At 40.3% G+C, this 23,565-nt stretch overlaps 1 protein-coding gene across 6 annotated transcripts in view; it reads left to right on the top strand.

Moving 5' to 3' along the window:
• The window catches only part of Edil3 (EGF like repeats and discoidin domains 3), a 409,108-nt gene that overhangs the window by 172,927 nt on the left and 212,616 nt on the right, over positions 1 to 23,565 (top strand). For all 6 annotated transcript variants that reach the window (XM_013143611.3, XM_063245305.1, XM_003479468.5 and 3 more), the window contains one exon: positions 18,628 to 18,756. In XM_013143611.3, the coding sequence (XP_012999065.1) occupies positions 18,628 to 18,756 (129 nt within the window). The remainder of the gene's footprint in view (positions 1 to 18,627; positions 18,757 to 23,565) is intronic.

Below are 23,565 nucleotides of genomic sequence, written 5' to 3'. Positions count from 1 at the left end.
AGGTATGGAGAAGTGGTGGTCTTCTTTATGTCTATAGAAACTGGAATAGTTTTGAATACTTGCTGACTCTAGTGTGGAAATCATAGCAAATTGCACAATTTTTCTATAGCCCATGTTGATCTTCCCCTTCCTGAAACTCTTTGTAACACACTGCTCCATCTTGATTCTATTCTTAGAACTTATTTACCTTATCTGTTTATCAGTGTGTGTACCGTGTGTTACTCAGTCATATCATGAACTGTGCCCTCTCTGGTGTAAGATATTTTAATAAGATATTTCATATTGCTGTCTAGATTTTATGACATTTTTCATAGATCTATGTCTATGTCGATTTGCTTACTATCAATAATCCTCAGTCAGAGTTATCCTAATAAAGGCTTTAGAGATAAGGCTTCTGTTCCTATGAAATATTGGCTAGCTGCCTTAGTCATCAGCATGTTTACAAAACACTGATGCATCTACCTTGCATTCTTATCTTGTATCCTATCTTGACAACCTGAAAGAAATAGATGCTGATCCAATTATTACTATGCTTTCCAAGAGACTCAAGTGGTACAGCTATTAATTGTGTTCCAGATTATTATTTGAGACTTACTACAGAATACTGAATTTCATCATTACCCAATCAAATTTATTCTGTGAAAATATTGTAATGTTACCCTGCTTTGTGCTCAAGTAACATTAGCATATTTATATTACTACAAAAGTAAGTATGCTCACTTATATTCAATTTTTTGTGAACTTATTTCCTTAGGACTTATCAGAATTTTAATATAAATCATGTGATCTTAAAGATTAGTCACTTTTTTCTTTATACAATCCCATCTCAATTTGAGATACTTCTAGATTTTCCCAGTATGCTAATTTTTGTAATAAAACTTCTTATTATCATTGTCTGCATAATTAGTAATCCCTGTCTGTTACTAGTTGCACTTAACAATTTTTTTTCCATTTTAAAATAAGATTCAGTTTTATTGAAATAAATATATGGTTAATTAGTGTAGTTTTGTTAAGGCAAGTATAATACATGACAAAACTAAGAAGTCTGATGATTTGTATGTAACACATACATATACACTCCACTTGCAAATTATTCTGTAGTTATTAGTACATGTCTGCCATGCGTAATGATTACATTCCTTGTGCAGAGCTGGCACAAGTACACAACACGTGCTCTTCCTTTTGTCCACTCCACTCTGCTATGTCCTCTCCCCCTCCTTCCCTGATTTCTTTCCCATCTGCTGAAGGTCTTTCTTCCTACTTAACATTGTTTATCTTTTATTTTGCTCTTTATATATAATCTTGGTTTCTCATATAAGAAAAAATCATGTGGTATCCAAGCACTGTTATGTCTGACTCAACTCACTTAACATTGTAGTCTCAAGATGAAAATGTAAAATTTCATCACATACTAGTGATAATAGTATGTACTAATTTTAAGTGATATATTACCTATCTTTATGTGTAACTTACGTATGATTCTTATTTTGAAACTTATAGTGTTAATGTAAAATGGAAAATTCTATATTTATTTTTTACTTATAAATATTATTTTTATATCCTGCTTGCATTATTGAAAACAAACATGCATCATTATGTGTGCTTAAAATTTTCACAACTATCCAAAATTAATACCTAACAAACTCAAACTGATCAGTTAAATTAGTTTGTACTCTTTCATTTTGCTCAGAGTGATTTCACATAGGTATTTGTAATTCATATATAAATTGTACAGTATTTATAATTCTTATTCTATATAAATTCACTTAAGAACATTTTTGAAAATAATTTTGGTTGCTAGGTTTCCCTAATCCCTCTGCCTTGTGGATCTTATACCAATACAGTATTAGGTATTTAAGAACTGATAAATCTTTTGCAAGTGGAAAAGTTAACTGAGAGATAGGGCAGAGGGCAGGAAGGGAAGTAAAAGGAATTAAGACGAACTATGTCCATCCATGCAACAGCCCCTGAACATGAATGTGATCACTAGGTACTGCAAATGTGTACTCATAAAAATAAAAGTGGAAAATTAAAAATAAAAACTGTATGTGATCATCATTTGTAAGGAAAAAACCTCTGTAAATTTGGGCAGGGTACACCACACTGCTCTGTGCTCTCCACTGGCTCTCAGCCCTGAGGGAGTTCTAGCCCTGGCTGCAGGGAAGTGCCAAGATACCCTTTCACTTATTACTGCCCCCTCCCAAAGGTCCTTTATTCCCTGGACACAGAAACACTGCTGCAAAGGACTTACTGGAGATGTGAAGTTACTTGGAAGAAACAATGATGTCAACATAAGTAAAAATATAACTGCTACAGCCTTCCAGAATAAAAGGAAAACAGAACACTAAACTCGTGACATTGTTCTCTCTGTGTGCAGTGGTGCACCGAGCCTCCGCCTTGCTCCTGTAGCACATTCATGATCGGGAATTCACTGCCTTGTTTATTTGTATTCCCTAGCTCTTCCCCAGTGTCCCCATTTAGACTCCCTACTTTCAGGAAGTTACAGACTCTGCTTGAATGGGGAAGTCAAAGTTCCTTGCCTGCAAAAGCCAGCTTACTCAACAGCTGCTCGCTTTGGGCTGGATCCCACTTGGATGTCTGTTGTTTTCCATTTGTTGACATTTAAACTTTCAAGATATTCAAGTCTGAGGATTTTCTTTCATTTTTTCCCTGCCCCGGTATTTTGAATTTTATTTATTCTCATTAATCCCTGTTTGTAGTCCATAGTAATGGCCTTCATCTTTGGTGTGTTGGTACATGTAAACGACATATTTTTATTTTTTCAGCATTACCCCCTCCCAAAGTTAGTAAGGGGGGCAATGACTCTTCTAATTACAGATTACTGGAAACAAATCAGGATGAAGGGAAGAAGGAAAGCATTCACATTAAGATGAAATTAAGATGAGGTCTCTGTGTAAAGATTTTGCATGCATAGGTTCTTCTGATAGAGAAGAACCATGGATTTGGCTCCAAATTTCCTCCTCAAGGGCGCTGCTGTTTGGAAAATATAAAAGATCTTAACACACTGGACAGTTCCATCATCTCTCTACCAGAACAGACTCTTTCTGAACCAAAATCAGTTAATGTTGCAGTTTGCTTTTTTCAAGCACAGAAGTCTGAGTCTCCCATCAAGCAAGACACTGCTGGGAATTAATTATTCTTGAAATCTTGTAACCAGGCAATCTCATTTCATCTCAGAAACCTGCATATCTTTGATAACTACTGCAAAATATAGAAGCTTCTCACGCTTATGGTCTTTGTACATAATTGGTGCCCCATGATTCTGCTTGCTGTGGTCAGATCCAACTCCCATTCATCCTCTTTCACAACACGGGTTCCATAAAACTCTCCACATCTCTCCTACTACATTGTTCTGTGAGTGTGATCCTCACTGGCTGATTGCTGCTGGATGATTTCAGGTGTTGGACAGATAGAGTATCATAATTTTGAATGACACTGAGAATTTTACTTTCTATTTCTCCTTTGCTCAGTCTGATCATGTCAAGAAAAATATCTCAGTATGTTTTTAATTAATACCATCTTTCAAAAATTACTACTATGATGCACGTATGCGTACACATGTACAATTACTGCTGTGCGTCACTGTATCATTCTGCTTACTGATTCTGATCCAATTTAATTCCTTAAAAGTACTTGTATTTGATTTCACACCTCAGACTTGGTGCCCTTGCACTCTTCCATTTTACTGCTTAAATCATTAATTGCTTTTCCCTTATTTGCTAAAAGTGCAAGGTTTGTCTTCAAAACCACACTCTCAAGCCAGGTTTTCATTTTCTTTGCCTTAAGCTACATAGGGCTAGAAAATTCCCAGGCTTGCATTAGTGATTATTTTGGTTCTCCACTAAGCAAAGCAGAAGCCCTGCCACACTGAGCCTGGATAGTAGCACTCAAGTTTCCTGGTCTGCAACAAGTAGCCAAACCTGGTCAGTATTCCTGAGGGACAAACTGCCTGCTCCCTTGTCTTCTCTGGTTCATGGGTGCTTGGTAAAATGTTACCACTTGCTTTGCTGTCACTCTGCCTCCTGCCACCCCTTTTCCTGTTGAGACAAGCATGTACATGTAGAGAAAACAGAAATTTCCTAGTGATTTCATCAAGTATCTTGCCAAGCCTGCCTTGTTTATTTGCACCTGATCAGCCATTCCCAGCTCCAAGCTCCTCTTCGATTTCCCATGACTCTCTGGGTGAAGGGCAGTCTGGTTTGTGAGGCTGCTTGGTCTTGACTCAGGCTCTGCCCACCTCTGTTTCCCCTAGTGAATTCCATATTGCGGTTATGGGCCATTTGTTTCAGCTGAATGGATTAGTGTTGCTTTACTGACTTTAAATCTTCAGGCCTGATGTCCTCCCTTGACCTGGAAGATGGCCTTAACCCACTTTCCTGATCATCTGACTTCTACTCATGCTGGAGGCTTCAGCTGTATGTAGCTCTTGCTCTGGAGTGTTAGACTCAAGTTCCCGCAAAACTGTATTTATTATGATTTAGCGCTGATTTAATTTGTTTAAAGTTGCCTAGATGTTTTTCTGCAGTCTTTCTGAGCATGTGAGATGCTGATTCAGTGGGCTGTACTTTGATCCTGCTCTCTGCTGGGAGCCTGGCACAGGGCAGGTGCTTACTGAGTTTCTGATGCCCAAATGAGTTTCTGAGATTAAACTGTCTGTAAGTATAAACTAGACCTGCTGTTTTTGATCAGTGACCTTACTCTTCATGAATTCAGAGAAACTACTCCATGTATCCTAGTCAACATAATTTTGTGAAAGTAAATAAAGGTTTTTCTCTGATGTCTATTTTTTGCTTTAAATCAATGGGGGGAAAAAACCCACCAAAATAGAATCCTAGGAAAGCGTCTCCATATTTGTCAAAGTGATCTCGTGCAAAAGGCTATTTGGTGTTCCAACATAGGGCAAGGTTAAATCTAGCATTTGATCAATATTGTGGAAATTGCATTCTAGCAGAAGGAAAAGAAAATGACTCAGAAAGCAGAAGGAATAGATTACAGGCAATGTTTGAAGGTAATAAATGCTATTGAGAGTGATACAGCAGCGGGAAGGAGGAATACTGGGGTGTGGGTATTGTTACAGTTTTAAGCAGAGCGCTTCAGGGCAGACTTAGTTCGGGGAATGCATTTGAGCAAGGTTTAAAGAAATGAAGGGATTAGAAGAGGAGGGAACAGCCTGGAGTGGAAGTTGGTACTGGTGTCATCTACACTGTGTTGAGGACCCCAAGACTCAGATCATCCTGCTGCAGTGTGGCAGCAGTGCATCATTAGTTGGGGGCATTTCCCTGTGCACGCTGATCGGGTGGCCGTGCAGGTCACGCCAGCAGCATTTCCTAGCACGTTGCTGTCATGTAAACTTGCGCACACCCTTGAGCTCCGCCAAGAGCAGGGGCAGAGGAGGAATGGAGCTCTCTCTCCATGGAACCCAGAGGGGTCTGAATCAAACATTTCACTCGCCAGTCCCGGGTGGGCTGAGGCAGCTCTGTAGGAAAGGCTAAGTTTAACCTTCAGATTTCCCCCCTTCTCCTCCAACACATAAAGAAGTTTCGTGACATAAAGTATGGTTAAAATTACTGTACACTGAAAAATGTTGAAGCACATGGAACGGAGTTCACATCCAGAAAATAATCCTTAACAGTGTGCCAATTCTTGGCAGCGCTAAATACACGGGCTTCTGCTGCTTCCCTTCTTCGCTTGGGATTCAAAATATCCATAGAACCTATGTGCCTTGTCACTGCGGAGGGACATTGTTTAGCTCCTTTTTTGACAGTTAGTGTGTCTTTAGATTTATACTGATCATTGTAGCACAATAATGGATGCTTATTTTATCCCATTGTCTATGACCTACCCCAATTAGATCCATAAGTTATTTTAAAAAGCTTTTGCTGGTAAAAAAAAAAAAAAAAAAAAAAAAAAAAAAAAAAAAAAAAAAAAAAAAAACATTAAATACCAGATTTTATTGACTAAATAGAAGACGCACGTTCTGCCAATTGTAGTAAATTATTGATTGCGCTGAAAATCTTTTACTTTTGTTCCACTGATCTTGAGGAATCCAGACCTACTATATGTAAATAGTATGTTGGAAATTACTTGCCTAATTACTTAAGAAACCCGCTTTTTGAATAAGGTTTCTCTTTTTTGTATTATTTCTTTCTACTCTAATGGCATTTTATCAAGACAACATTTATTGGAAGTTAGAAAAGATAACGGACAGGAAAAATGCCAAGACAATGTGGACTTTAGGTGTGAACTCAGCTTTTTTACCCACCCAGCTCCTGACATCCCTATCATCTTAATTGGAACATTTTACCTAGGATAAGAAAACACTATAACTATTAATCGAAGGGTAGTCCAACCTGAATTATTGCCACTTCTTGTAATGATTTTATGGGCACATACCTGTGTAGAATGAAATACAGTCTTGGAGTCCAGAGATACTGATACTAAAGTATAATATCTAATTGTTTTATCACCTTGATCAAACTGACGCAGGGGTAAATGTCTAGTAGCTTTTGCCCAAAAAATCTTGACCCTTCTTGACTAACAGCCAGTCTTTAACAATGTTCCTCACAAAATGAATTTATTTTCTAGGAAATACAGTAATTCCTAGAGCTCTCTCTAATCTTGCCCATTTATATTAATGTGATTAATGTAATATGAAAGGTACAAACCTGAATTAATAAAACCAGAAAAGTGTAAATTTTTCCTGTAAAAAGATTTTTATAGAAATGCAAATCTGACCGTATACATCTAACACTTTCAAAGATAAAAAAATGAGTTGTGTTTAATGGCTCAACATTTTTCTGTTGGGTTTGCAAGGATAATACATTGTTGCGCAGACTTTAAGTGGATCTCAAGACTTCTCAAATATTTAATGGGCAGCTGTATTTCATGCCTCTTAGGAAGCACACAGACAAGAGTTTTACACAAAGGCAGGCACTGTGATTGCTAAATGCTTTCTCCTTCTCTTGCATCCGCACTGCTTACCTCTGCGGGCAAGGCTTTGTGAAGCTTTTCTCCTCTACGTGGGTCTGCCATGCAGCCTGGCTTCTCTAGTCCCTGTGATCTCTTAAGGCCCAGTGGTAGATGTTAAATGAAAAGATTCCATCGCAGTAAAATAAGAAACTGACATGCGTATGGAAGCACCAGCAAGCCGGATCAGAGAATAATTAACTAACCTACTAAATAAATAAATCGTAGCCACAAAAGACTCTAGGTAGATCCAAAAGCATGTATCATTAGCTTGATGCCTGTGATTGCCAATGCATTTAATTCAACCAGGGTGATAATCCCAGCACATGTAACTGTTTTAACTTTCAAATTACTACTTATCTTGTCTACATGCATGGATATGTGCGGATGAAATCATGCAAACTGTGCTGATACCTACCTTCCTCACACTCCATTCACCCTCTTGGATTTGACCTATATCCCACACAGTCTAAAGTAAAAGTGCAAATAACATCAGCTGTTGCTGTTTTGCATCTAGTACAAGACTCACTTTTGTGTCCTTTTAAAGTCTGGGTTGGCCTCCGTGACATTCTCTGTGTTGGGGCAGGCACCCCCAAGCTTTCATCCAGTGATTAAGAAGCAGTCATTATGTCCCCTGCTTGACATAGTCATTACTTAATGCTCACTTAACAAAATTCTACAAGACCAAATTATCACAGTGGGTGAGGGAACAGATGGCCAGCTGGCCAGGATCCATGCCTGCTTTGTTTTATGCCTTCTCAAGTCTGCCACAGAGAAGCCACATGCAAGCCCTGAGGATACAAGCCAACGGTCACTCATCTGTCTAGCTGGGTCTCCGAGCCCTTAGCTGTGGAAGTTGGGCAGGTGTCATTCCTGTCCGCTGCAGCTGGACCAGCTCCTGCAGGGACCGCCCTGGCTCCTGATGAAGACAGCAGCCATGGGGGAGCGATTCCAAGAGGAGGAGTGAAAAGCCTCTCCCTCACCTCCTGCTCTTGATTTCAGAATCAAAATCACTGTGCTGACTGCAAGACCAAGAGCTCTGATTTCCTAGCAACATTGCAACTAATTAAAACACCTATTTGTTTAAAAATAAAAGTTGTCTACAAGCAGCTATTTTATAGATTGCGCCAGCATTTGACAAAGAAAGTTTGATTGGGATCCGGGTGTTTAAAATCAGGTTAAATTTTAGTGTGCTAATGTGAATAAAAAGGACTGTAGATAAACGTGTGCCCAATGTCTGAACTCTAGGTCTGTGTTACAGATTAGGGTTAGTTCTGTCTGTGCTATAAGCTGAAAGTCCCCAAATGACCAGTCATTTCCAACCAGTCAGCATACTGTGCATAAGTGAAAAACAATGCCAAAGAGTAAAGCATTTTCTTTGGGTCTCTGGGAGCATGCAACGTGAGGAGCTGGAGTTGTGAGCTCAGGTATTTTATAACCAAGTCATGGAGATGAGAGAGACTCATGGAATAATTAAAGAATAAAGCTGTGCACAGTGAGATGCGAATCGTGTGGTTCAGGCAGGGGGTTGTGTAGGAAGCCGCCAAAGGTGTAGAGCTGTCAGGTGAAGATTGATGAAGAACATACAGATTTTGTGGTTGCTTACAGACACTGTGGGAAGCAGTGAGGCTGTCTGATACTCCTGAACCCTGGGCTGGCTGTTTGATTACAATAAGACACAGAGAAAAGAGGGGTCTCTATTCCGTCTCTAGCCTGTGCTCTGGCTGGCCAGCGCATAGACCATGAACTAAACCATGGCCTCCCAAAGCAAACCTGGAGATTTCTTAGTGTGCTGAACTTCCCGCTGAGGTGTACCCTTCAGCTGCCAGTGTGTTTTGCAACAAACAGCTTTTGAATTCTGACAGACTTAACCACTTCAACAAGCGGTGTGCTGAGCTCTGTTTCAAAACAGCTTCCTGATTAAAGACACTTTTTAACAGAAATTTTCCTAGACTGATTAAAAATGATGGAGTGCGTAATCTAACAATTAGCTTGCTTTGCATGTACAGCTTCTGAAATTGTCACAGGAATTTTTCTGTAGAAAAAACATCTAACTGGTCCATCTTATTCTAATAGCCAGTGGAAAAATTAAAAAAAAAAAAACACATCGATTATCATATTTTTATACCCTAGTTCACCACTCATGTTTCTCTTAGATCTTGAGTATTTGGGCAACTCATGTGGGACCCCTGCAGTCTCTTAGGAGCTTTCCTATTCCCCACTACAGTTTCCTACTCTACAGAAGAAGCGGATTTATCTCATTAGTTGGTGACCTCTGTACCTTATGCTTACTAAATTTAATGATATAATTTAACTTAATAAACCATGAATGAATTTACAAAAGCTTTGTGTAGGTTTTCTGTCAAGATGCATATCATGTCTCATCTAGATTTCATAAATTTTAAAAGGAATTCCAGTGAAAACATCGTTTTTGTCCCAAGTTTAATACGTTCTGCTCTGTAATGATGATAGGATCACACACTTGTCTGTGAGCCAGTCGGACTGGTTATTCTAAATATGCCCCAACAGAGCCAGCATGGGTACAGAACTAAGAGAAACCCTGGGAAAATACGCCAGCAGTCTACAAAGGACAAAGCGGGATACACAGAGGGTGACACAGAGCCCTGTTTGGGTGCTGAGCCCTTCTGATCTGAGATTTCCTTCATGCAGTGGGAGCTTTCTGTAGCTGGGTGCAGCAGCAGGCATGATGAATGGACAGGGAGGAACAGGACTGCTTAGGAGCAAGGTGTAGTTAGCATTTTGTGAAATAATAGCTCCTTTCGCTATAAAGCGGTATTCACTTTTAACTGCTATACAAATGCTTGGTGAGGAATTTATTTCGGGAGGAGAAAAGAGACATCAAGTCCTGTGTTCAAATTACTACAGGTGTCATCAGCAGCAGCCTCACTCCGAACAAAATGTCAGTGGCTAATATCAACCCCATGAAATCTTCATTCTCTTGTGGATGCTTCCTGGATGTGTCAGTGCCAGGTCCTCCCTGAGGCCACGTGTGTGGTCATTTCTAGAATCTTCCTGTTCATTCTTCCTACTGCTTTCTTCCTCGCTGTCACCATCAAACCTCCCCTGCCCCCACCTCTATGACAGGAGCCAAGTGGAATTCATTGTCACTCGGATATTAGAGCTGATAAATATGAGCATTTCACCAGCCACTCCTAATACTAACTGATCATGGCAGTTTTCTTAGTCAGCTGCTATGCTATCAGAAAACAATACTCACAGATCACACTGGGTCCCCCCACTCTGCCCCAATTCATGCTCAGAAGCAGCTTCTGTGTGTCCTTCCTGGAAACAGGATCGATCTTAGTTTACTAGGGTTGCCATAACAGTGCCACACAAAGAGTGACTTGATAAGAAGCAGTTTCCATCTGACCCTCCACAGGCTGAGGTGCAGGATCAAGATGCTGACAGTCTGGTGTTACCCTGGCCTCTCTGTGGGGCCAGCTGCTGGCCACCTGTATGTTCTCCTCAGTTGGCTCCCTCTGGTGACAGAATCTCTTCCATGCATCTGACCTTCCTCTTCCTTTAAGGACATCAGTCAGGATGAGGGCCACCCAGGTGACCTCGATTAACCAGCTTTAAATGACTGCATTAAGCTTCTTGTCTCCAAAGACAAACACGTTCTGAAGTGTTGAAGATTAGGGAATCCACTTAAGGACGTTGGCAGGACAGATTTCAGCGGTTCTCAGGGATTCTGTGGAGAGAAGTTGTTGGGTATCTTGAGACAGACTCACACTGGAGTGAGACAGAGCAGAATGCAGTGACTGGTGTCCTGTTTAGAAGAGGGACAGAACTGAGAAACCAAGGACAAAGGCAAGCAGAGAGAAGTAGAGTGGTGCTGGGAGGATGTCAAGCAGGGGATGCCAGGAGCCACTCGGAGTGGGAAGAGGGAAGAATACGTCCTCAGAGCGTCCAAAGAGAGTGTGGCTCTGCTGATAACTTGATTTGAGACTTGCAGCTTCCAGAACTATGGCAAAATACATTTCTGCTGTTTTTCTTTTGTTGTTGTTGTTGTTGTTTTTTTTTTTTTTTTTTTTTTTTTTTTTTTGCAGCCGAGTTAGTGGAGACTTGTTATAGCAACCCTAGGAAACAACACAGGTATTTTAAGCAATGTGTGTAACCGCTGGTCACCTCAGGACCTTCCTGGAGACAGTGGAGAGAGACAGCCCAGGGTCCTCCCTTCAGGAGAGATCTTACCGACATGTGATGAAAAATGCCTGCTTAGCCCTGGGTTTTACTGTTCATAATCTTCTAATGATTCTGTGACTTAAAGGAAAACAACTTGGCTGACTCTTTTCCATTAGGGGATACTGTAGATTTTGTCTCTATAAATGCAGGAAAGACCACAAACAATTTTTTCCTCCAAAGGCTATTTTTTTTTAAACATTTACATTTATCAGAGAAGAGAGCACAAAGGAAAAGCAAAAGAAGGAGCAGAAGCAGATAGTGTAACGAGAATAGTCTGAAAGCATCAATCATGAGAATGTGTCTGGAATAATTTCTTCTTTTCAATAAGTTTTAAAGTAAGGTGGCAGTAGCCCGTTGCTGACAGTGGCCAAAGTGTCCCAAACATGAACCTTACAGGCGATGCCCTGAGAGAACTTCAGGGTGCGTTTAAAACCTGAATTTGGAGGAAACTTTGGAGTCACAGTTATATTTTGTTGTACTACTAGAACAGTTAGTAAAATTGTATTGTTGCAATTGACTAATTGGGATCTCTTTATCACACAGCATAAAGTGCACATCCAATTTTAATACCCACTTGCCCATGATTCGGAGGCACTTTTTTCTAAAACTGACCACCTCTTAGTATCCACTGCCCAAGAGAGGGTGAACTGTTTTATCTCCGTGTAATCTGTGTGTCGACTATAAGGTACCCATGATTTGGAGCACCAAAATTTGTGGGGTGGTAACTGTGTCGCACATTTAGAAATAACTTTAATGCTACTATTGGTATTGTGAGGAAGTAGATAGAGAAAAGTAGCAAATTTGGCAAGCAATTAATCTTGTTGACATTCTTATATGAGCTTGCATAAAATTGCCTGGAAAGCATACTGGTGAATTCAGTTGTTCATTAATATTGATCACGTGCTGTCCCCAAGCTATGTAAAGACTACCTACAGAAGTAGTCCAGCAGTATAGATTTTAAAGCCCCCGAGCCCCTTGCATTTTGGATGACCATTTATGCTTTCATTGCTGAGACTAATACTGCCAAACTGATTGTCTATTCAGACTGTAATTTTGTGGACACCATGAATAGTAATCAGAACCAAAGCTCCTGGTTACCAATCTATATAACTTCTCCACATTCCTATAATGCAAAAGAGATAAAAGAAGAGACATCTGTAGTGAAAAGAAATTTACCTCACATTGACTGTCTTCTTTTTGGCCTTTCCAGTGCTACATTGCTGAGTAATAGTAAGTTTTTTGCCAACTTTGCTCTGCTGTGTAATTATGTTCACACTATTTGTAACTTACTTACAGTAGTGCTGACATATTACAGAAAGGCTATGAGATACCTGAAATACATCAAATTTATGGATACTAAAGTTAAGAACACAGCTAATTAAAGATATCTATTAATGTGATGCTACTGGAAAATCCTAAAATTAAATTTCTAGAACCATTACATAAACAGAGAAATGGATGAACACCAAACATTATACTTGCAAGGGAGAAAATTACCTTGAAAATAAAATGTAGAATCCAGATGAGTAGAGTTTCACATTGCAAGTTCATTCTTTAAGCTGCAGACAACTTCAGCTCCATTCAAAGCATCCCTCAAGGATTGCTGGCAAAGTGCCCAGCACATAATAGATAGCTGTTGCATAAACGTCACTTAATATAAAGTTACAGCAGGACCTTCTATTTAGGTCTGAGTCAGTTTCTTTCTTATCCTTACAGTACAAACGTTACCTACTGTAGATGTTATTCATCAGTGAATCAAGAACTTTAGTAGTATCTTCATTTTCAGTGTCGAAAGAGACGAGCTTGTTGGATAGGAAAGAAACACAAAGTCAAGTATTTTCTATTCTTTCCTAATTTGATAGGAGCTGCTCCCTTAGCACGTACACACAAAGCATGGCAACCTGGTATGTATTATTTGTTGTTATTGAACATCAAACACAGCTGTATTTGACCATCAGTAACCTGGTGACTGGTTACACATTGTCTTACGTCTATGTACTATCGTTTGCTGATTATTTTCTTCTGCTCTTGCTTAAAATGAATGCTTTTTATAGGGATTATTAAATTAGGAGATTAAAACACTGTTAGTGAGACTGCCTAAAGTTATGTTTTCTTGATCCTATATTTGCCAGAGAATTAAAAAAAATGTATGATCATTACACAGAAGTACACATTCAAATACTTTATTATTTACAATTTATGTAACCTTGAAGGTTTAAACCACATTAGGGTTAAAATACTGGAATCTAGGTATAGATTTAGGTGACTTTGAATGAGAAATGTGTAAAAAAGTTATAAACATTTTCTGCATTAATTATTGAGTGAAATGCCATATGATAAAAATGTCTTATAAATATAAAGTAAGAGTAGGCTTTAGGCAATAAGGGTAATTGTGACTGTTCAGTATTATGCACTTGTTTATTTAAAATATTTCATACAGGGTTAGACATGGTGGTGCCCACCTATGGGTCTAAAACTTGGAAGGCTGGGACAGGAGGGTTGCCTTGAGTTTGAGGCTAGCATGGCTATGTAGTGAATTCACGGCCAACCTAGACTACACAGAGAGACTCTAGCTCAAAAATTAAAAAAAAAAATAAAATAAAATTAATCATGTAACTACTGTGGGAAAACCATATTTCTTCCCACGTGGAATTCATGATCTAGGGGGAAAAGTGACACTCAACCCTTCATTTCAACAATCTTGATGGCTACAGAAGAGTATGTTCAAGGCGTATAGCATTTCCTCAATCTCTCATATATTTACTGAGATGTGATATTGGGGAGATGCTAGGTTTTGGTAGTTGTTTTCAATCATAGTTGAAATAAGAGGAGCCTTCTTAGTACAGCAGAGCCTGTCGGTATTTATAATATCTAATACACCCAGATGCAGTCACTGCAAATAGCCTGAAATGCTTCCACTTGAAGAGTGCAGTAGTGTTTACAGACTTGTTCAGTAAATTCGTGTGGATTCTGTGTACATCACCGTAGCTAAGATATTAATACACAGATTTTCAGCATGGGAGCAAGTATGACTTGCTAGAAAGAGTGTGGAGTCTATAATCCCACTGAGCATTGTAGAATCTTCTTTTGTGGTTAAATGTGTCACTTAATCTCTCTGAGCCTGTTTTGTCACCTCTAAAACAAGCATGTATTCTTAGAAAGAAATATGAGGAAAGTATGTATATTTCACATTGCTCGGCATGTCAGAGACTCAGAGGAGATGAAATCTCTGTATCCTATGCTTTTCTTCCTCCTTGTCCTTTAAATGAAAATCTCTGGGCTTCTTGGAGCAAGAGAAATAACAGCTACACTCTGTCGTGGACATCAGTCCAAGTGTTAAGTAAAATTAATGTAGACTTACGTTTCTGGAATCTCAGAGACTGAAGTGAGATTGTGGAACAGGGTCCCTCTGAGTCTCCAGGAATGTGTCACAGAAAATACCCCATTGGTGCTGTCTTCAGGTTCCTGCTTTCATGGGACTCCGCTCCTGCCAGGATGAGCCACATGACCTGCCTGCGCTTCCTCTCTGACTTCCCCAGCCATGACTCACAAGCTTGCGTGGTAGACATACTGGAGTGTAGGGCTGGGTGTTCCTGAAAAGATATCGTACATAGCACCTGTGCACACGGGGTAAACCTGAATCCCGGACATCGCCCTCTCTTCTTGCTGGCTAATCCTTCATGTTAAACCAGCCCCGCATGTTTTGTTACTGAACCTGGTCCTTGAAGAATTTCCTTTCCCTGTTTCTCCTGAGATCTCATCCCCTCTGTCTTCCTCATTCCTTCCCCTCTGTTAGTTACACAGATCCACATAACAGTCACGTGATGGCCCAGTCTACTTTTGTGCATACAGTACAGGCAAGCACAAGTGATTGTGGCTGTCTTGTCTGGGGTGGTATTTACCCCTAGTTTTCAGGGTGACTTCTGTTGATCCCTATTCTGGGAATCACTGTGTTAATGTGTCCTGTTATGGCTTGTGTCTGGATATCCCTACAAAGCTTCGCACAGGGGTGGGAGATAGCTGAGTCCGGAATGTGCCATTGTTTCATTTTCCTAGCGCTGGGACTGGCAGTGTGAGTGCTACACCTGCCCTTGGGCACGTGGCCTGCAGGCAATGTAAGGGAGGAAGAGAGGCTTGCTCTTTCCCACTTTTGCTGTCTTCTGCTGCCTTGAAGTGTTGCCCCTGGTCCATACCACCCTCCCTGGGAGCCAACTCATTACAGACTGAAACCTCCAAAAGCTGTGAGCTAAATAAACCTTTCCTCCTTAATTTTGGGCATCAGATATTTTGTTTTAGAAATGAGAGAAAAGTAACTAAGACACCTCCCAGGGACCAGCAAAGGTCTCACTGTTTCCATCTTTTCCATGTAATTCACAGGGCTACACAAGTGTAAAGGACTGTGGGAATGATTCACTGCCTTCTGCCTTAAATTATTAACACCCTTGATAAGGAGGGCGTAGCTTTATCACTTTTGATTTTAATAACTATTTTTCTAGATATAATTCCTTAAATGTGCTTTTCTTAATATTAGATATTTTTAGCTATATTACTGAATTCTTACTAGGATTTACTTTCTCATTTCCAAAAGTAGGAGATTGGATTGGCTGATTTTCAGGGTTGTTTACTTGTTCAAAAGTATATAATTTCTTAAATCAATTTATATTAGTTTATGACTTTAACACTTATATGTATGGCTATCATTTATCAGTTCTTAAAATATTTAAATTATCCTTTTTTTATTTTCAAATGAACTGATGAGTTAAAAATCTAACATCCATCTAATTTCATTTTTCTCTTTTAAAACCACCGCTTGTTACTCTGAAGGCTAAATGTGTTGCTGGGAGATGTTGATTTGAGAACTGTTATCTAATCTTTCCTCTAATATTTTAGAACCATAGAAGAGAAATAAAATAGTAACAACCTCACAGAGTCACTCTTGAGAATAACTGGTACTATGTTTGCAAAATGACTTTGTAAATTATAAGATACCACCAAATATTATCTAATTTATTAGGAGAAAGGAAGTAGAAGTTAAGAAAAACAGATAAATATATCTGTGTTCTGCAGTACGAATTTCATCTCTTAGCAATAAAGGAAAAGGATTCAAATGCTTCCCAAACCGTTCATTTGTCTTGAACTTTCCCCCCTATCTCAAATATCAATAATGGATCAGCGCAAGCGCAGGTATTAGATAATTTAATTGACATGAACCACATGGCACAAAGTACACTCTTACCTAAACATACTGAGTTGTTCAAAAATGTGAATCTTTTTGAGTATTTTTGAAGTTTTTCTTTTTTTTATTTAAAGAGAAAAAAAGAAAGGAAATTAAAAAAGTAGTAAAAGGGTACAAATAATACAGAATTTCAAAGAAAAAATACAGTAAGATATCACTAGTTAATAGGTTACATATTGTCATCTTTGAAATAGTTGTCCAAATTATAAAATTAAAGCATGTAAAGTGAACATTCATACGAGATTGCAGTCAGTGCCGGTCAATAATCCAACAAAAGTTCAGTAATATGCATTTCCATCCTACACACTCAAACATACTTGCAGGTATATCCATTAGTCCACCTTCCTTTCCTCTCTTTTTAATAACAATTACACAATTTTTGAAGTTTTTCAACATGACGGGAGGTGGTGTGGCATATTGAGTTCAAGGGATGACTGTAATGAGAAAGATTATTGTTTCACATAGTTACTAATGTGTAGCTTTTTAATTTCTAATGTAATCCAATCTTATTATTCTTAAAGCTTGTCAAGCTCATTACCCCTTTAGAATTCTGCATTCTTTTCAGTCCGTGTTCGGATGGTTGGATGGGGAGATCACAGCTTCCTGAATCCTCTTCTATGCAGACCCAGCCCTGTAGCAAGCAAAGTCCTGGATTCCGTGCAGTTACCACCTAGGTCTCAATTAGACTCTTCAGCCCTTGAGCTTTGTTAGGTCTGCAGGTGCCTCCCTCCTGGGCTCAGCAGGCATCCTTCACTCTTCTGAGCCAGTCTTCCTCCTGGAACTCTGGAATTCACTCATCAAAGACAGTAGGACTCTTAGTTTTGTTAATATTGTTTTTCTTTTCTCACAATGTACATCTTAACTTCTTCATGGTTCTTTTCTCACTTGTAAATGCCTTCTGGTCTCTGTTGTCCTCTGGCTACCAGGTAGAGCTGCTCATTCCTGAATGCTTCCCCCTTCACAGTCTCCAGGCTGAGTTCTGCTCTGGTTTAGTTATCAACCTCCAGGAAGCAGTGTAAGAACTGGGAAAAAAAAAAAGGGAAGAAAGCACAGGCGAGAGTAGAAGAAGCACTAGATTGTAAACACAAGTGTGTCTTTTTTGAAAGAAGAAAAATCAGAAAGGAACATTGTGTAAAGAAAGCCTCAGACTGCCGGGGGTTTTAAGAAAACCTCAGCCAGGTTCATGGGTGACTCCAGGTGTGGTGTGCATCCCAGCTTCCCAGTCAAGTCATTGGGCTGGTTGGACTCCCCATGGGCACATAAGGGTCACTGCCTGGGGACTGCACCCTGGAACTCGCACTGCAGCAGCAGCTGCTGTCCCCGGGTAACTGGGTGGTGTCAGCTAACTGCACCCTGTCGGAGAGATCTGCATCTAGTCTTGGTAGGTGGCACAAGTACCGTACCGATCATTGTTGATCTACTTTCTCAAAGCTGACAAGAGGCTCCATCGGGGTCCTTCTTCTCTGAATATGCAGCTTTTGATGATGTGATCCTTTTAGGCTGGCAAAATATTGTGATTCTTCGAGGAAAAAAATATCATAAAGAATCTATGAAACTGCTGCAATGGACTGTCTGCTTTATTTCTACTGTGTGGTCACCATCCTAGGAAACGTGCACCAGGAGAGAAAGGACCATCTCGATATTCATGAGCTGAAAAATTTGTCACTCAGGATTAATTTTGAAACATGCAGAGGATACTTGATAATTCAAAAACCTGGATAATAACAATTAACTTCATACTATTTCTTTAAGTATTTCTATCCAGTATTCTGAAAAAAGATCTATATCTATATCTATATTTCTAGGTAACTGTTGTCTCATATAGTCGTGTACTTACCTTGTAACAAAAGCAGCTAATATGCATTTATTAAGGGTATGCATATAAATTTACTTGTATTTATAAGAGCCTATAATCACCTATCTTTTCATCTATAATGTGGCCCCTCAAAGTACATTTTTTAACAGAAGGGTAAAGTAAGTTACTAAATTCATGAGGTACCCATGGCCATATGGCTGAAAAAGTACAGAAAGTGTGATTCGATGCTAGGCCTTGGTTTTCAGAGTTCATCTCACCTGTACCTTGCTCGTCGCGTTAATACCCAGTACACTTTCCATGCAGTTGTTAACTACGCAGTGTAGACCTCTTACCTTCTCAAAGCATTTGCATCACACAATGAAACTTTTCCTGTCTTTTTCAGGTCCCTGTGTCCCTAATCCATGCCATAATGGTGGAACCTGTGAGATCAGCGAAGCATACCGTGGGGATACCTTCATCGGCTATGTGTGTAAATGTCCCCGAGGATTCAATGGGATCCACTGTCAGCACAGTAAGTCATTTCTGCCCTCGAAGAAATTCAGCGGTGATGGGTCTGAAGCATGCGCGCCATTACAATTCCCGTGTGTACTGCGAATCTGTCAGCAGCCCGGAGCCTGGCATTTGGCTAATGCTTCCCCTCTCCCACTGATGCACCATGCTGGTAACTGAGGCATTTCGGGCTGTCTCAGTTCTCCCAGTGGTGTGCAGGGCTAGTCATCGACCGCTTGGCCCTTTGCCATAATATTCAGCTGTGTTTGCAAAATACTGCTCTCCGTATTAAATTGGATTTGTCTCTCTCTTTCATCCTCCTAAAGCTACATTCTCCAAGCTTCACAGGAAGCATTCTTGTAATTAGGTACAGAGATGATACCCCAAAAAGAACACTATGCACACTTCCCTCTCATGAAGCCAGTTTCCTCCCCCTTACTTGTTGGTGATTTTAGTCTGAATATCTAAAAATTCAGCAAGCCTATCATCTGAACTCCTCTTCTGTGTCCCTGTCCCTTAAAAGCTAACCAAATAGGTCCAGGTGTGATAGGTTATTCATGGAAGCTGGGCTGAGCATAAAGCTCAAATATGTGGTGCATCTGTTTCCCTTCATGGAAACAAAATCCCTAAGAGAAACAGTGTGAAGGAGGAATAATTCCTTCAGGCTAAAGACACCAGTTCAGAGCTCTTGGCTCCCTGATGAGACAGCAGTGTGGTGGGAGGCGTGTCTGGGGAAGTCAGGGAGGAGCAACAGGCCTGGGAGAGGGGTCAAAGTCCTGTCTCTGCGCACAGCTGCACTGGGGATCTGCCTCCAACCTAGGCGCTTTAGAGGGATATTCTAGGGCCTACCCATAGCAGCAGGTATTGGCTCCCATAGGCTGGGAGGCCACCATGAGATCTGAGGTCTCAGGAAGGTCCTTGCAAGGGTTGCTGGTGCCACAGGAAGGACAGGAAGTTGATGAGAGGGAGGGAAACCAAGTGTGGCAGGAAGAGCAGGAAGGACCCTGTGAGATAGAAGCACTGCAGGCATCCTTAGACAGCAGTGTGGGGAATGCAGCAGGCAAAATGATTTGATGGCCAGGAGCCATCGCTGGACTTCCCAGGTGCCCTAGCTTCAGGATCAGCCTGTTGCTCCTGGGGGCTTTCCCAGGCCCCAGTGTGGAGAGGTACTGGGCACTCGTACTCCCCATGCTCAGCTCCTGAACTGCTTGGGATTGTCCTGCGATCCTCAGTTCCTGGAATAAATGAGAGGCCATTATTGGTTTTTGCCAGGCTGGGTCTACAGGACCAATTCCCCCTTCACTGCTCATCCTTTGCTCATGAGCATCTCAGAACAGTCCTGGTTAGACAGAGGTGGAGACCCAAGTTCCCAGGTGAGCCAGTTGCATAATCCTTTAAAGAGAAGCTCTTCAGCCCTACTTCCATGTGGAGGCTTGGAACAAGGGAGCAGAGGAAGTCCCGTCAATTTGCACAACTCAGCTCTGAGCATGGTGCACATGCACATGCACACACGATGCCTCTGGGAGAAGAAGCAGAGTGCCATAATGGGCTGTTGTGCAGTATTCAGAGAAGGCATTGTGCCCAAGCTAAATGTATCTTAACCTCCTGTTTCCCATAGAATAAGGCTCCAGTTTGGAGAGGCTGAAGTACCTATAAGTGGATTCATGCTGTTAGAAAAATCCCTTAGTGAGTACAGAAAGACAACACATGGACAGAAGGTGCAGACCCTCAAATGTTAAATATTGCACATGAATAGCATCTGTCCTAATGGCACAAAACCCTTGGTTTATGGTAGGCCTTCTTTTTACTGTAAAGGGTAGTTTACTTTCCGCCATTATCTTTCATGGTGAGAAGTCCCCCTGAAAATGTCGAGTTTTCATTTGCCCCAGTATGTGTGAGGCTTCCCTGGGAAGTTATGGGGCAGTGTCCACCTGCTTCTGACTCTCACTGCAGGCGGTTCATGAATTATTTCAGGAGAGTCATTAGGGTTGAGGGTAAAGAACACATCATTCTTTTCCCATTTGCCATGGTGGAATGTCCAAGCTTTATTGCTTGTGCTCTTAGCTCATATTCAGGTAAGCTCATGAGTTCACGCAATGTTGCTGAATTTTAGGACTTGCTTTGATCCACAAAAACCTTCTTCTTCTTACTTTATCCATCAAACTACGAGGCCTTAAGCCTTCTGAATCACAATGGTGAGCTGGAGGCTGAGATTCAATTTAGAGCTCAGATTCTGTGATTTGAACTTCCAGGACCCTATTCCCTGGAGTACAACATTTTTAGTGGCAAGAGAGAACTGAGGATGAGGAACTGTATTTGGAATAATAAATCTGGATTTGAGACCTGGCCTTTACAGTTTTGGGGTAAATGCCCTTGAGTCAGTCACTTGACCTTTCAGCAATTGAAGATTTACAAATTGAGGAACGGAACTGGAAATGAGCCGGGTCTTTGGTACACATGGGTCAGGAGAGTATTGTAACTAAATGGGGAGTGTGCTGACTCTACAAGGATTATCCAGCCTTCCTCTCTGCAGATCGAATTGAAAAGGATTATATTTTGGGAAAGCAGATTTCACAGTACTGTTATCCCAGAAGCTTCTTCAGGTAGGACACACAGGAAAACAGCTCTTTTATCCTTCAGAAGAGTTGCTGGATATTTTGGTTTGTTTTTCATGCAGATGGTGGTTTTGTGTCCCAAATATTCTCTGGAACTTTGCTGCTCAAGGTGCTCAAGGTGGTCATGCATCAGCTTTGCAGCAAAGCTTTTTAGAAATACAAATTATCAAGCATCCTTCAAATCAAGAGAGTTAGAAACTGTATTTCAAAATGATTCCAATTGACTCCTACACACACTGATGTTTGATAAAAGCTGTAGGATACATTCAATAGCTAAAAGTCATTATTTCAGAAATGAAGACGACAAATTCTGTTTTCAGTTTCCCAACAATAAATGACAAGCAAAATATTTTGGCAAGTTATTAAAAATTAAAATTATATTGAAAGTTCATAAAAATAAGAAATGTTGTAATACAATGGAGTGTTGCATTTGGAAAAAGAATAGAAAAAGTTTTTCAGGCAGTAGACAATTAAGTCCTGTGGGACAGAAGGCTACGTATCTTTTGATACATAGCTGACATTTAAAGAGCTTTACATTTTCATGATTCGGGGGTGACATAAGCATAGATAAGAGATTCATTCTAACGACTGCTTTATCAATATGTTAAAAATTAGAAAACCTGTTTCCAATGTCAGTGTTGATATTACACATGCATGCTTCTGGATTTTTCTTAAGTGCCCAAACTTTCTTTTTAGAAGCACTTTGGATTTACAGAGAAATTGAAACAGGAACCAACAGTAATCCCACCATGCCTTCTCCTCCGTGGTTTAGCTTCCTCTACAGCAAACCCTGCACCAGTGGGGTCACTGTTTCCCCCCTGAACAAAGAGTGATGCAGTTTTAATAAATTAGACTGTCATTAACTGTATGTTGGGTTCAGTTCTTTTACTTAGTCACAGGGAATTTGAAAAATATATAACGTCATGTGTCCACCATTATGGAATCATGCAGAATGGTTTCATGGGCCTAATAATCTCCTGTACTTAGCCATTCATTCTTTCCCACCCCCATCCCCAGTGTCCCTGACAGCCACTGCTCTTTTTCCTGTCCCTCTAGCCTTTCCTGTTCCAGGATGTCCTATAAACGGCACTGTGCAGCAGGGAAACTTTTCAGAATTAGTGTTTTCACATGGCAGTATGCACATGTGAGGTTGTTCTGTATCTTTCGAGGCCTTGATAGTTTTTCTTTTCACTACCAAATACTATTCCATTGTACAGTTATATCACAATCCATGTATTTGTTCACCTATCAGAGAATAGTAGCTGCTGGGGGATTTGTGTGCAGGGTTTTGTGTGGCCAGGAACTTTCACTTCATTTGTGTAAATAATCATGAGTGCAGTTGCTGTGCTGTGTGGCCAAAATGCTTTTGATCTGCCTTCGGTGGTCACTCTGCCCTTCCTCATTCTCAGCAGCCTGTTTTGCCAGCGCTTGGGACTTTAGCAGTCACCTGGGCTTTCTATCATAGTGGAAAGCATAAGCTATTTTACAAACGATGACCTGTATTAGGGTGTTCATAGAATTGTCAAATTACATTTGTCTTGGAAATGCAAGGAACAATGTGCAATGCACACGCTCGCATCAGTGTGTATACATTTAAGGGGCAAACATTGCAGGAAAAACCAAGCACCAAAATAGTCTAGGTGTGATGTTTTGGAAAGGCATTTTTAAGCAGGATTTTTTTTTTTTTTTTTTTTGCCAGAAGCTGTATTTGGGGGCATTCTAATCATATTTTAGTTGTTGCCTAGTAATAATTCCATTGTCTTAGAAAGGTCTATTTCTTTTTCTTAGGACTCTGTCTACCTGTCTTCTGTACCTAGCTCCAAAGTTTTCCATTCCTTTAAGAGAAATGGTTGTTTCTGCTCTTTGAGGACTTGAGGACGAAAGGCTGAGCTAAGAGCCTGCCAATCCCTCAAACAAAGAGGCCTGGCAGAGAGGAGTTGTCTGTGTTACCTGATTAGCTCAGGGTAGTGTAGCTGCTGGGCCTTTTTCCCACTGTGAAAGTTGGCTTCTTTATGTATTTTGTTAAAATATATAAACTGTAAACCAGTTTGCTCTTAACTTTGTGTCAACAAATACTTATGTGGGTGATGTGCTCTTTGACTTTTGTAAACTAAGTATTTTGATTTCCTGTGAGTTATCAATGATATTTGATGTTTAAGTAATCCTTGTTGAAGAGATTAATTACACATTTGGCAGTTACATGCTTTCCCTGGCTG

Source organism: Cavia porcellus, unplaced genomic scaffold, assembly GCF_034190915.1.
Source record: "Cavia porcellus strain 051 isolate PalLab524CR breed Dunkin Hartley unplaced genomic scaffold, mCavPor4.1 scaffold_2, whole genome shotgun sequence".
Classification (NCBI taxonomy): domain Eukaryota; kingdom Metazoa; phylum Chordata; class Mammalia; order Rodentia; family Caviidae; genus Cavia; species Cavia porcellus.
Note: the sequence above shows the minus strand (reverse complement) of the source record. Positions and strands in the feature narration are given on the sequence as shown.